This window comes from Rhipicephalus microplus, chromosome 10, assembly GCF_043290135.1.
Source record: "Rhipicephalus microplus isolate Deutch F79 chromosome 10, USDA_Rmic, whole genome shotgun sequence".
Taxonomy (NCBI): Eukaryota; Metazoa; Arthropoda; class Arachnida; order Ixodida; family Ixodidae; genus Rhipicephalus; species Rhipicephalus microplus.
In genome coordinates, this window is record NC_134709.1 from 67,148,741 (window position 1) to 67,163,686 (window position 14,946).

The 14,946-nt window shown below is 44.2% G+C and overlaps 1 protein-coding gene across 4 annotated transcripts in view; it reads right to left on the minus strand.

Annotated features, from left to right (window-relative positions):
* The window catches only part of LOC119180943 (KICSTOR complex protein SZT2-like), a 290,449-nt gene that overhangs the window by 21,633 nt on the left and 253,870 nt on the right, over positions 1-14,946 (minus strand). For all 4 annotated transcript variants that reach the window (XM_075875777.1, XM_075875778.1, XM_075875776.1 and 1 more), the window contains 5 exons: positions 13,896-14,084; positions 11,267-11,559; positions 7,177-7,399; positions 4,772-4,985; positions 4,246-4,376 (listed from right to left, as the gene is read on the minus strand). In XM_075875777.1, the coding sequence (XP_075731892.1) occupies positions 4,246-4,376; positions 4,772-4,985; positions 7,177-7,399; positions 11,267-11,559; positions 13,896-14,084 (1,050 nt within the window). The remainder of the gene's footprint in view (positions 1-4,245; positions 4,377-4,771; positions 4,986-7,176; positions 7,400-11,266; positions 11,560-13,895; positions 14,085-14,946) is intronic.

Below are 14,946 nucleotides of genomic sequence, written 5' to 3' on the forward strand. Positions count from 1 at the left end.
TCGAGATGTGTTCTGCTGATATCGTTCTAGGAACGGAAACATGGTTGTCTGGTAATGTGTCAGATAGTGAGCTGTCTATGTCTAAAAACTTCACAATATTTAGGAAAGATAGAACAGCCTCACGTGGTGGTGGAGTGTTAATCGCTTTAAGGAAAAATATGGACGCGCGTGTCATTGTAACTGACACATGTCTCGAAATTGTGTGGGTTACACTCTGCCCCTTTGCAGCTGTAACTTGTGCTATTGGAGTCTGCTACCGTGCGCCAGATTCAACAGACGACTTCCCAGAGTGCCTAAACGGGTCCCTTAATACAATACAGAACCGATTCCCACTGTCACCAATTGTACTGGCTGGTGATTTTAATTATCACAATATTGACTGGCAGACATGCATGACTCTCGGTGGCACAAGAAAACGTGAGTGTCAGGATTTCCTTGATGTACTTTCTTTGTTTAGCTTAAGTCAAATGGTTTGTGTACCCACAGGCGGCGAATAGATTTTAGATCTCGTGATGACTACTGATCCAAGCAACACGTGTGTTAATGTGTTAGAAGGCGTCAGCGATCACAACATCTTGCATTGTGAATTTGAAACATTCCGAGGAAAAACATGCGATAAAAAGAAACCCATCTTCGACTACGCACGAGCAAATATTGACGCGATATCAAGCCAACTCTCTTCTTTTTCTATTGTTTTTTAAACACTATTGTTGACCGTGATGCAAACAAAAACTGGACACTTATCCGGGACGAACTTATCTCACTAAGAGGAAAATACATCCTCAAAGTCACCATAGCCGCATCAACACAAAGCACATGGTTCACGACTCACATAAAACGCTGCATTAACAAAAAGAAACTGTACTCGCGAGCGAAATTGACAACATTTGAGGACGACTGGAAGCGTTATCGCGAACTCGCACAGATACGTAAAATGGAAATCGAAACAGCAAAAGACAAATTGTTTAACTATGATACTTCAAACATGTTAAAAAGCAACAGTAAAAAATTTTTGAAGGTTGTGAGTCCAAATTACGATTCCAAGGCCATAATATCACTAGCAAAAGACGGAAAACTCCTTTCTACGGCAGACGCCACGACAGAATTCGGTAACTTCTTTAGCTGTGTGTTTACGGATGAAAGTCCAATGCCACCTAACCTACATGCTATTCCTTTAACCTCCTGCATGCAAGATGTCCTTATCACTCCGCGAGGAATCGCAGCAGCCATTGATCGCCTTTTTGCAAATTCTGCACCAGGTCCGGACGAGATATGCCCGAAAATGCTTAATATGGTAAAGCTAGAATTATGTCCATTGTTAAGTGCCGTTTTCCAACAGTCCCTTGATACAGGCTGTGTACCCGATGACTGGAAGCTAGCCCGCGTTATACCTATATTCAAATCTGGCAACTGTTTTAGCCCAACTAACTACAGGCCAATCTCCCTAAGTAGTATTGGCAGCAAACTATTTGAAGACATCATTTCATGCGCGCTAAAATGAAGTAAAAAAAAAAATGAATACGGTCATTCTATTGACATCGGCATTTCCAAAATGGCCGCCCCCTACGTGCGTCGGCGTGGCGCGTCGGCCATTTCTGCCTATTTGTTTCCCATGTGCGGCACTTCGTACACGTGCTGAAGAGTTCGTCATCTTGTAGTGCATTAGCATCGACGGCATGGAAGGGCCGACTCCAAAAACTTGAGTGCACCACGATGCCGCTTTTAAAAGGAAAGTCATAGCGTGTGCAGAAACGGACGGAAATTGGGCCGCATCGCGGTCGTTCGGAGTTACTGAAACATGCGTGCGGGACTGGCGGAAACAAAAGCAGAAGATTGTCGACAGCAAAGCTTCACGCAAAGGCTTCAGTGGACCACAGCAGGCTCGGTTACCACAAATTGAAGAGCTGCTCGGCGAGTATGTGCTTGAGCAGCGAGCGGCCCGGGACGACAGAACTGCTCCATGTGCGGGCTATGCAGTTAGCCTGGGCTAATGCAGAGCCAGTTTAAAGCGAGCAGGTGCTGGCTAACTAACCTGACGAAGAGGAAAGGCTTTTCCCTCCGAAGGCGGACGGGCATATGCGAAAACTTTCCGGAGGAGTACGATGAAAAGCTTCACAGTTTTCAGAGGTTCGTCCTAAACTTGCGGCACAACAACGTCTACCTGTTTCGGCAAATCGAGAATGCCGATCAGACGCCTCTTTACTTCGACATGCCTGGCACCGCAACCCTCGAGAAGAAGAGGGCGGAGCAAGATCGCGTGCTGACATCGGTCCGCGGTAAAAATACAGTGACGGCAATGCTGTGTTACATGTCAGATGGGCACAAGCTTCCCCCGTACCTCATATTTAAATGAAATGCACTCCCGAAAGGAGTCGTTTTTTCGAGTGATGTGATCGTGCGGGCCAACGAGAAAAATGGGTGCGCATTGCAATCGATGTCTTACTTTTTTTCTTCGTCGTGGAAACTGCGTGCACGTTACAATCGAGGGCGCGGTAGAATTGAGTGAATATGATACTTAGCGGAAAACAATTTCTTTTTTGACAACCAACATGGCTTCCTGTGTAATCGATCTTGCGAGACACAATTATTTGAGTTAATTACAGACATTCATATCGCTTTGCATGACCGATGCCAGATCGATGTTGTTTTTGTAGATTTTAAAAAAGCATTCGATAAAGTCCCTCACGCCAGACTAATGAAAAAGCTTACCATTCTTAACTTAAACACCCACGTTTTTAATTGAATATCGGAATTCCTAACTAACCGGTACCAATCCGTTGTAGTCAACGACAAACACTCCCTTTAGCGCACGTCAAATTGGGAGTGCCTCAAGGATCTGTACTGGGGCCGATTCTGTTTCTAATTTTCATTATTGATATAGCTACTTCTATGACTTCCACGGTAAGGTTATTCGCCGACGACTGCGTGATATATAGAAAGGTGGTTAGCATTGAAGATGCTTATAATTTGCAGAACGATCTTAACATATTAGGTAAGTGGTGCCAAGACTGGCAGATGGAAGTCAACATGAGCAAAACAAAAGTCCTTTCATTTACTACAAAAGAGACACCAATAACTAATCACTACACATTGAATGAGAAACAAGTTGAAAATGTTCTCAATTTTAAGTATTTGGAAGTTCACTTAACGAGTGATCTATCATGGAACTTACTCATTGACACAGTCACTAGCAACGCTTATAAGACACTGCGATTCATCAGACGTAACTTACATTTCACCAATTCTGATACTAAACTTTTAGCTTACAATACACTAGTCTGCTCTAAGCTTGACTATGCTTCCCAAATATGGAACCCTCACCAGGTTTACCTCATAAATAAAATAGAGTCTTTTCAAAACAAAAGTGCCCGGTTCATAACAAAGATATACTCTCAAACTTCTAGCACAAATGAAATTAAAAATTCTTTAAACTTGCCATCTCTACAGTCACGCAGACTGTTTTCCCTTCTGTCTCTTTTTCACAATCTCTGCCATAACCATTTGCAACTATCTGCACTTATCAAACCTGCACGTAGAATATTTGCTCGTCTGGACCACAAATTCAAATTAGAACCTTTATTTGCCCGAACAAACCTTTTTACATTCACCATTACTTCTTGCTGTTAATCATCGGAATCAACTTCCCAATGATATTGTGTGTATAAAAAACCACGAAGAATTCACTCACAAATTAAATCTTCATCTTGGTGTTTGAATGACCTAATACAACCGACCCAGATGTACATGTGCTTATATAACGGTTTTTAGCACGTTGTATAACTCGCATATTTGGCTATGATCAGCATTGTTTAGCATAAAAATGTTCAACCTCGCTTGTTCTTTGGTTACGCCTTCCTTTTCAGTGTAGTTTTGTCTTCATAATTGATTTTCTGCGATTTTGTACATTATTTATGCGTTGTTATTTACTTTTTCATACATTTTATTACTTTATTGTTCGTGTTAGTTTCTATATATGTATAATATTACCCCTTTATATAATGCCCTCGGACTTTTAGGGTACATGAATAAATAAATAAATAAATATGCCCGTGCCATGACTATTGCACATCATTTTGTATGCGTTCACAAAATCTCTGCAAACTTGCCCACTCCCTGCTCAAAGCCCCAATATCACGAAAAAAGGGGCACAAATTATAGGAGTCAGTAGAGTACTTCAACCTGCACGAAAAACATTAGTCTACGTTGGATGGGATAGGTTCAGAAGAAAACAATCAAGCTGCTCACCAAGTCACTGCTGCTGTCACAAACCACAGGAACCATGCGTATGACTTTCATGCCATACAGCTTGTTATGGCCGATGATGTAGTTGTACAGTTGGTTGGGTGCTACGTTCACACTTGGGATCACCACAGAGCCTGTACAGAAGACGGCCTGGCTTTAGGCGTCGGAAAAGTTCGAATAACGCAAGGTTTAATTACTTGGCAGGGGTCCGAAATTCAAAAACGGGAGAGGTGCAGGGGCCAACGTTCCGACAAGCAGACACGTGGAAGCGTAAGATCTGCTTGGCCAAACAGTGGCTCAAATACCCACTCTTTGTTTTAAAATTTCTCATCTCAAGCTTCCATCTTCCCCTTCTTGGCATTCTTTTGGCAGGACTTTGTCATTGCAAAAAGCGGGTGCACCGACACAGACACCAAAGAAGGAGGATAACGGAAACGTTACTACTCACAAACGGCAGCACTAATTAACACGCACAACATTGGATTGAAATTGAGCGGCAAATTCACAGTTTTCCGTAGACGGACCTTACCTGCATAAATGAGGTTGCGCGCGTAGTTGGGAGACTTCTGGTAGTACTTGACAAAGTCGTCCAAGAAGCTGGTCAGGTGGTAGCCGTGTTTGAACAGCAGCTGCTGGCCCGAAATGTACGAGTGGATCGTGCGCAGGTGGTAGTCGTAGGTGAACGAGTGCATGTGCATGTTCACTCGGATCTTGTCCATGTCCTCGATGAACTCGGATGTCACCTGGACCAATGCGCATAAAACTGATTTCCAAAAAGGGCAGCCTCACTTGCTTTGCGGATTGCAAACATAAAAGGACAAGGCACACACATCATGGTGCTGATCCTCTGAGCAAAAATACCAGACTACATCAGGCCAGCAAAACCGCGAAAACTGCAAATCAATGCATATGCTTTCATCAAGCAAAAGTATATTTTCCAGGGTCGTGAAACAATGAAACCGCCTCTTTTGTACAAATGTGTCACTACTGTCATGTGCCCATGAAACTTTGTGCACAGCATTTAGAGTGCAAACTGATATAAAATCATTCTGACAGCTGTACTATAGTTTGTACAGAACCCACCCATTCTGTGTCATTGCCTGAGGGCAAGGGTGCGTACCAGAAAAATGTTTTCGGAAATGGGGTTTCAATGAACATTTATGCATGTTCGTGCATACATAAGACTAAGAAAAACTAAAAAACATCTCGAAGGGGGGATTTAGAGCCCCTCTTGCTGGCGACGCCAGTGTCTCAGGAGCCTGGCCCCTAAACCACCTCCGATAATACAGTCAAACCTCAATATATCGAACACGGATATATCGAATTATTGCCTATATCGAACGGTTCCTATATCACGCCGAAAATCGCATATATTATCGATTTTTTATTTCGGACAAAGTTTGACATATAATGGATATATCGAACTCAGCCACCCCAAACCGCCCGCGCTCCATTGACAGGCGGCGAGCCTTCCCGCAACTCTCGAAAGTAGCGGTAGAGCTGCGGGCGTTTACGAATGCTGCACACATCGATGGCGCCGAGAGCGCCACTTTAACGTAGAAGCGTACGCGCGCCGCAGCCTTGCGGTAGAGGTTCTTGAATGAGGAAAGTGAAGAGAAAAGTGTGGAGCTGTTATTTTCGTTCAATACGAAGGCACCGACACGGCTTCGCGCGGGGAAAGGGGGAGTGGGAGGTAAAGATTGAGGAGGAAAATATAGGAGGGAAAGGACGCAGACGACTGTCGCGAACGCGGCCCACGCTGCCGCCGGGAAAGGAAAAGCAGTCAGGCGAGCCGGCATGGGTGTGCCATGTGCGCGCTTTACACCCGGACTCACGCCGCAGCCTTGCAGCTTGCAGTCGTTGCAGTCTCTAAGGTGTCAACGGCACACTGCACACTTGTTGCAAGCTCTTCCGCCGTAGCATCGGTCGTTGTGCTCGCAGTGTTTGCGCGTTCGAAGTTAGGCCTGTCGCGCGCCACAGCCTAACTCCGAATGACGGAGCTCACGGATGTGGAGATTGTCGCCGAAGCTACTGCTGAGCAGCCAAATGATGACTCTGCCGGGGTGGATCCCGCAAGCGCTGATGGTGCCCCGCTCCCGACATCAGCTGAGGTCGTAGCTGCCTTGGCCCTTGTGTGCCGCCACTGCGGCGCGATTGAAGGCACCGGCCTATCACTTATGGATTGCCCTGAACTATATTGAGGACACAGTCGTCAAACACGCCATGGCCAACAAAAAGCAGGCTACTCTTTTTTCAATATTTTAAACCAACACAATAAATACTATGTTTGAATCTTCAAGTGAGTATTTACTGCACCACGCTTGAACAGTTCGTTGGTTGTTTTCAGCAAGCTGTTGACGCATTTTTTTCGTGATTTTTTAATATCGAATTCTGGATATATGGAACTATTTCGCGATCACCGCGCCGTTCGATATATCGAGGTTCGACTGTATTTTGGCACCCCAACTAAACACGTGCATCTAGTTCAGAATGCCGTTTCGATTAACAATTTCAAAAGCAATTGAGCAACGAGCTGTGAGCGCTCCACAAATTCTGGCAACCCTCAAGGTTTGCCATAACGTCAAAATTCCCATAAAAAGAACCTGTTTTGTCTGTATGTAGATTGTCTGTATGTAGGTTTGTCTGCATGTTGTCTGTATACCTTTTCCTTCTTACACAAAAGGCAAAGTGGAGCACTCGACCAGAAGGAGACACAAGTTGACGAGCAGAGCAACGAGAAGGAAAGAGCTAGCGAGGCCCTCTTATGAATTATAAGCGTTCACAACTTTACTATTGCAGCACTGTTTTGAAAATTTCTCATGAATACTTGTTCAATGTTGACTCGTGCACAACTGTAACATCTCAGCTAAATTTCGACTTCTGAAGGGCTTTAGGGGCCTACCTTTAAAGAACACTAAACAGAAGTGTTTGCACCTGTGACATGTAGAGCTGGGTGCCGGATGGCAGGAGGCGTTGCCGTTCCACGAGAAACAGGTTGCACGCAACGTACGGGTCGCAGAAGCCCACCTCGAAGAAGTACAGGCCACCCAGGTGCCACTGGAAGAGGCAGTGACGCGGCAACTCTCCGACAGCGAGCGTTCCCACGCTCTGGCGCTTGTTGCTGGACTCCGACTCGCGCCTCCGCACCGACATCGCACTGTAGGTGGAAAGGACCACAGAAAGGCACTGTCACACCGAGCACATAATTTTATGCACTCGTCCTTCACAGCTGCAGTAAGATCCTGCAACTCGAAAATTGAAGATAAACAAAGTTTGTTATACAGCAAGAACTCAATTGAGATTTCACAGGTGAGAAAGGAATGTCCAAATTAACCAAATTCCACATGATTAAATAACACAATAAAACATAAACAGTAAAACAATAAACAACGTATATGTTACCATGCTGCAAGGCTACCATGTCTTAAGGGGGGACGCGGGTCTTAGAAAAGTAAAAAATGGCCAAAAAATCGATTTTGAGAAAAACGCATTTTTCGAATCTTTGAACCTATAAGCACCTCTCCTCAAATTATTAACGCAAAACTCGATAAAAAAATAGGTTAAAATCTATTTTCAAACCATCACGGGAGTCGCAAAACAACCCGCAAAACAGAAAATTTGTTCGAACTTCCCGCGCGCGCCGCCAGCGAAGCAGCCGGCGGATCGGCGCCATCTTGGGCTTGTTTTGAAGCTAGTTCCTTTGTGCGCGTTTTGCGGGCTCTCAAAATGGCGTAGCTCCAACACAACGACTGCCCTCCCCTGTTTTGCGAAGCCGTCTGCCGGACCGCTGATTGGCTAGAGCGCGCACGCGCCGGCGAGCCCCCCCCCCCCCCCGTCTCGCGCTTACCATTGGCTGGCGCGGCGGCGTGGCCACGGTTGCTCGCTCTTTTTTTTTTGTTTGTTTGGTTTTGCTCCGTCGGCGCCTGCTCTCGTGCGTGTTATCTCGTCTGCTACCCGCTCGTGTACCAACGTCGCCGACGTATACGTCTTTCTGCATTTCGCCGGCATGGCTTGGGAAGCTCGCCTGAAGAAGAACACTCGTCAAGCTTTCGGCAGGAAACGAAAGCGAGCGTGGAATGCGCGGCAGAAGGGAGCGACTTGCGCGCCGCCGAGAACGCCGGAGATGGCCGAGGCAGCGCATTCTGACGACAACGGGCTGTCGGAAATGCCTGTTATTGCGGAGGCAGCACATTCAGACGACGACTCGCTGGCGCAAGTGCCTGCTATTGCCAGAATCCTAGTGAGAGCTTACACGCTACAATTTGGCAACAAGTCCCCAAGACCACCCATGCCTCACTGCGCAGCGTAGAAAGAGCAGTGGCTGAAGCCATCAGCCGCTTTAATCAGGGGGCCACGAAGAGCAATGAAGCAATTGCTGAGAAGCTAGGCTACAGTGCAGGAAATCTCTTCATGCGTCGTAGCCTTGAAAAGGCTAAAAACAGGCTTCACAAATTGCGGAGGGAGCACCTGCAGAGCAGTTCAACAATGGCAACACTTGCAAAGCGACATAAGCCTGCAAGAGACACTGCATACAGCCATGGCATGCTGTAGAATTGTAAGGATGTCTGGGACAAAAATGTGTGTTTTACTTGAAATAGTGTTTTATGTATAAAAGGGCGATGTTTTTATATATAACATGTGTCTTCCTTTGGTTTTCAGTGCACTAGAACAGCCACAAAGTTGTAGACTGGGTTCCTTATACTGATTCAATGGCCAGTACACAGTTTTTAAATGAGCTGTGGCAAATATTTTGGGAAGGTGCACTGACACATTTGGTACAGCCATACTCACATAATGTAGAGCTATACAACGGTGCCATTTTCATTGCTCTAGCTTCACTTTAGCAAAAGTTACAGTTATTAGAAACTTTAAATGCGTTTTTCTCAGTTCAATGTTTTTGTGCACCACACTAAACCTTAGGGGTTTTTCTTATATGTTACTGTTGATTGAGAATGACAAACTTGGTATCATTTTATTTGTAATAACATTACCTATGGGGTGATGCTATTTTGATTACTCTAGAAGCATACTGTTAATTACAATTATGGATAGTAATGAGCGAAAATTGAACAGAATATCCATTGTAAGTGCTGGTCTGTTTTTTTATCTATATAATGCCTAAAAATTAATAAAAATAGCATCACCCCATACAGAAAGCCCTCAGCATTGGGGCTATGCATTTATTTTTTGGATCTGGCTTGATTAAGTTGCCAAAAAGCCCCCAATGAAGTGCATAATTAATTAAATTACAGATGTTAATATCTTTTTATCCACTGAAGCTATTTCAGAAACAATCACATATTTGAAATCAGCATGAAAAACTGTCCAAGATGGTGAGGTTTGGTCAAGAGTGAACCAAAAACAGAAAAAAAATTTTAAAGACCCATGTCCCCCCTTAACTAGCCCAACACGTGCTCTGCACACAATATATTTTTTCTATTTTGATGGTGAGTGAAAGAAATTTTTCACAGCCGGTGAATCCTTGGTCATCAAAAACGCTATTTTGGATAGCAACTATGCCTCTTTGAACGCCCACATCCAAAGAGTTGTCACGCGCGGTAGTAAATGCGAATAGGCATGAAGCATTTTGGCTTTCCTGCTGTTACCACATAGTTTGCAATGGTGGCGACTGCAATGTGAACTGCTCTGCCTTGTTTCGATTGAATGTGAAAGTTGTTTTAACTTTTTTGCACTGCACACTTGTGGCGCTTAATTCTTGGTGCACTCCCAGGGTCATTCGAATCGACCAGGTTGCTGCCACAAATGACAAGTTAAGAGTTTTACGCTACTCAACAACGTAAACCCTTTAAAGAGACACTGATGTAACAAACACATGGGTGTAACAGACACTATTGTGCCTACATTAAAATAAAGTGCAACTCCAATTATACGACTTTTAGGGGACCACACAAAACTGTCGTATAGTCAGAAAACTAAGATTATAGGCAGTGACGCTCAGCCTTGCCCGAAAAAACAGGTTCAGATTGTCCACAGCATGACCTTGTGTCTCTGCATTGAAGGTACATTAAGTTATACTTGCCTGTGGCAGCTAATGGCAGCATTACTTAGCTGAAGGAGCTGCAAACAAACTTTTATTTTTAACTTAAAAAAATCAAATCCAATGTGCATTTTTCTACCGATACATAAAGTTGTAAGATTGGCTGCGCGTAAACACGAAACCGAAACCACGCTGCTAAAAGATTCCTATGAGAATAGTCAGACATAGTGTCATCACTATTACGTAAAGGCGACGAACCACGAATTTATGTCGAACACGTAGAGTGCCTTCATGTGTGACTGAACTGTCTGCGTTGTAATTTCTTGCCTCGAGAAGTGCAACTGTCCCACTGTTATAAACATTGACATTAAGTGAAAGTAATTTTGTGTCGTGCCCCTTTTGAGTGTGCAAGCCAGTGACTGCAAGTGCGACAAAGGAAAGATATCAGTTGTATGCATACCAGGAAAAGTTTCCACATACCGTTTTTCGGCCGGCTAAAGCTACTCTGTGTGGATAAACCTTGAATAGATAATGGCCCCTGGACACATACGCGTGTAATCGAGGCCTGTTTAGAAGCACATGATCTTCCAGGAGAATAAATTTTCAATTCTAAGAAGACATCCTGTCTCACTCTACTTTTCCAATCGTCAACCTGGGAGTATGCAAGTTCATATTTTGCAATGGTGAGAATTTGGCTGACGTTTTATTCGAGTGAAGGTGTTTTTGTTTTTTTTCATTCAGACGGGACCTGAAAGTCATCGTAAGAAGCGAGGTTGGCATAAAACTGCGTTGTATAACCAAGGTGTTTAATACATTACTTCTACAGGGATTTTGCTAAGACCAAACCGATTCGTCGTAAAACGCGGGTTGTCGCGAAATCGGGGGACGTATAATCAAAGTTCCACTACAGTCGTTAATAAGCAAACACGTACTTGGCACCCTGGCTATAAGTGACACTTCTTATAAAAGACGAGAATTGTTCCCCAGTGCATGTCTCTTTCACAGAAGCTGCCTACTAGCACACACCTGGACTTGCGCGATGCGGTGTGCTTGGTCTGGATAGCCATGAATCCCAGGTTTTGTAGGTACTGGATGTACTCCTGGATGTAGTGGCTGCACACGGTCATGTGCCACGTCTCCTCGTTGGTGGAGCGCCGGTGCTGCTTGGGCGACAACTGCTGCCCGCCGCCGGCCCCTCCGCTGCCACCCGAGGTGACCGAGGGCACTCCACTTGACCGGCGCATCCTTCGCGAGGCTGCAACGTTAGACACATCTCCGCCGACACTCTTCTGGCTGCCGCCGGAACTGTGCCGTGTGCGCTGCAGCATTTAAGTGTGCGAAGAGTGTAAGCGTGAGTTTTCACGTTCAACAAAGTGTATTGGAAAAGCACTGATGTGTTTTTTCTGCGATCATTCTGGTGTATTTGAGAATGATGTAGTACACCGTGCAGAGCCCAGTTAAAGATGCCCTGCAATACATTTCGAGCATGGTTAGAAAACGCTACCGGTCAGTAGTCCATGCTCTCGAGAAATACAGTAGACTTTCAATAAACCGAAACCTGTTAAACAAAACTGCTGCCTAAATGAAACAGCTGCTTCTAATATGACTGGTTTCGTCCCTGCATACTGCACTCTCGTACATCTCTCAGCAAATGAAACTCCCGTTAAATGTAACAAGTTCTCCCAGTCCCTTCAGGTTCCGTTTATTGAGTTATTGAGAGTCTACTGTATTGTAGTGCAGCACGCGCCTTGGAATTCCCAATAAATTCTCAAAGCCAAATAAACATATCCTTCTCTTCTCTCGACAAATAACGATACAAACTCAAAAATCACTCGTCTTAGGCATTGTATCAGCCATGGTTTGGTAGGAGCATGGCATGATTAGTTATTAATCGGGACACAACGGGAGACCACGGCTTGTTCACGCGTGTGCACATAATCGTACTGAAAAGCCGCATATTTGAAGAGGAAAAAAAGAGTAAAAGTGCCTAAGGTCACGATGCGCACAAGACGTATTTTCTTTACTCGTGCCATCCCTCACTGCTTAGCTTCCAGCCCTTTCGTTGAGATAAGAGATAAGAAAATGCAATTACAGCATGCAACAAATCTTTGCAACTCTGCTTGTGCTGAACAGATTAAAAAAATTTTTGCTGCAATGAATTTGTGAGGCAATTAGCTCCTTAAGTGAATCCATTGCATGTCTACTTAAAAAAGTGTTTCAGGGCGCCTTTAAGGCGAAAGCCTTGGATACTTCATTGAACGTGAAAACTGATCCATGTCCAGCATGGATGGCATCAATATGAGGGACACGAAAAAGGGTCACGTATTGACGTCACAATGACATTACAGATTGCAAAGTTTCCTGGCATTAGCATGACACCTCACGGTGATGTCATCATGCCATCATTTTTAGGTGAAAAATGGACCGGTCCCGAAGGTAGCGGGAGGCCAGGTAAGGCACAAAAAAAAGCTTACAATGCCTCCATCTTGAAGGCATTGTAAAACCCCGGTGGTTCCACAATGCTATTGGAGTGGGGCGCATGAGATTCAAAACATAAACATAACACAAAAAGATAAAGAAGACTTTTAGGTAGATGCTTAAAAAATGCTGCGAGTTTTTTGATACACAGCTCTTGATATTATCAATCAAACGAGTCATTTTAAGGATAAAACCTGCAGGAAATGAAGGCGTTAAATGACACACCACATCCTGTTCATTTAGTTTGCCGAAATGGCACTCGTGACAAAAGAGGAGCTCTAGAGCATCTTTCACCAACGTCCCCATCTATATTTTTGTTACTTAGAGCCAAGCTCCTAGAACACATAACCGGGAGCTATTTTTGTCGCTCATGAGAGGAGTCTTGTAAATGCAGAGTACCACGTTTTTCTTTTCTGATTGATCCCTATTTTGACACAAAAGATTTGCCCACTGTAGATTTGTAGACAAAAGATTTGCCATTGTAGCAGAATGCTCTCCATGTGCCATGTGAAATAATGTTATGCAATTTGCTCAATTCATCCATACACGAAAAACACAATCCATGTTTTCTCCACATCAATGTTATTAAACTATAGCATCTAAACCTACTCAACTGTATGCAACCTTTATCCAAATTTGTGGCACTTAAGTCCACCTGTGTATTACAATTGAATAAGTGGACACACAATCGGTGGTCAAATAAATCAATAGAATAAATGGCAAAGGTTGAAGAACACGGCCAAGGGCGGCAGTGAGTTAGTAAGGTATAGAAGTTTGCCGGAATGAAATAAAATGAGCTCGTCTAAGATTGGGCAGGTAGGGTATCCTTCGGAGAGGCCTTCATTTTGCAGTGGACATGAAATAGTCTGAGGAAGATGACTGCATCAAATTTGAGCACTTTTGCCAGAACAGCCACTTATGAGAGATGGACGAATAGTAAAATAGACAAATAGCATAGCAGGCCCCTGGCTGCAATAAAAATACCTTTTCAAAGAGGTTACACGAAGAAAATACATGAAGAAAATATACGTCAATTCGTCGATTTCGAATACTTAGCAATTTCTTATTATTAAAATTTATATCAAAGCGATTACCAATACTGTAATAGTTAAAGTATTCTCCTTAGCCTACACCTTACTTATGTAACACTCTGTAAGGTACTGCCCACCAGACTCACCTGGCCTGTGGGTGGTTGTTGGTCATGCGAGGCGGGGCAGTCACATGGCATGCCGGATGCAATGGCAGCCTCGAGGGTGTGGTCTCGCACCTGGGCAACCTTGAGCCGCCACGTAGGACTGAACAGCAGCGGTGTGAGGCAGTAGTGGACCAGGCGTGCCTCTTTCTTCACCTGAGCCAGCATCTTCTCCTGCAGGAGCACAAAAGACGAGCTGTGAGAGCGCCAATACCAGGCCCACAATTGTTTAACTAACGATATGCAAAGGGGTTCGCACTATGCACGGCTGATGCAGACGCCTAGTGCATCTTATCAGAAATCAGAAAATCAGAAATGCTTTTATTTTCCAACGAAATTGTAGGGGTCCTTCAGGCGAAAAGCTGCACAGTACAGCTTGAATGTGCCTGAAGGCCCTCACATGGCAGCAGTAACACTAAAACCAGCATACATACAGATGTTTAGCATATATCCAAATATAATACACCATTTTAATTGAAACTAAAAATTTGCAACATGTTGAATAACACTAGTGATTTATTACAAACACATGGTACTTAAAGATAACATGGAAATGTAATACATATGTGAGAGGTGCCCAGCCGCGGTGGTCTAGTGGCTAAGGTACTCGGCTGCTGACCCGCAGGTCGCGGAATCGAATTCCGGCTGCGGCGGCTGCATTTCCGATGGAGGCGGAAATGTTGTAGGCCCGTGTGCTCAGATTTGGGTTGCACGGTGAAGAACCCCAGGTGGTCGAAATTTCCGCAGCCCTCCACTACGGCGTCTCTCATAATCATATGGTGATATTGGGACGTTAAACCCCACATATCATTATATATGTGAGAAGAAATGTGACAATACATTGTGATACATCAGAAACAATAGTGTTTACAACACTAAGAAAAGCACTGCTATAAATATGACTATGATGCACAATACGATGATACTTTGTATATTGAAACACTGTGTGCAAAGGAGATAATTAAACAGAAAATGCGAAAATGTAATAACGATGTCTTCTATATGTTCATTCCGATTTACGAAAGTATTCTCTAAT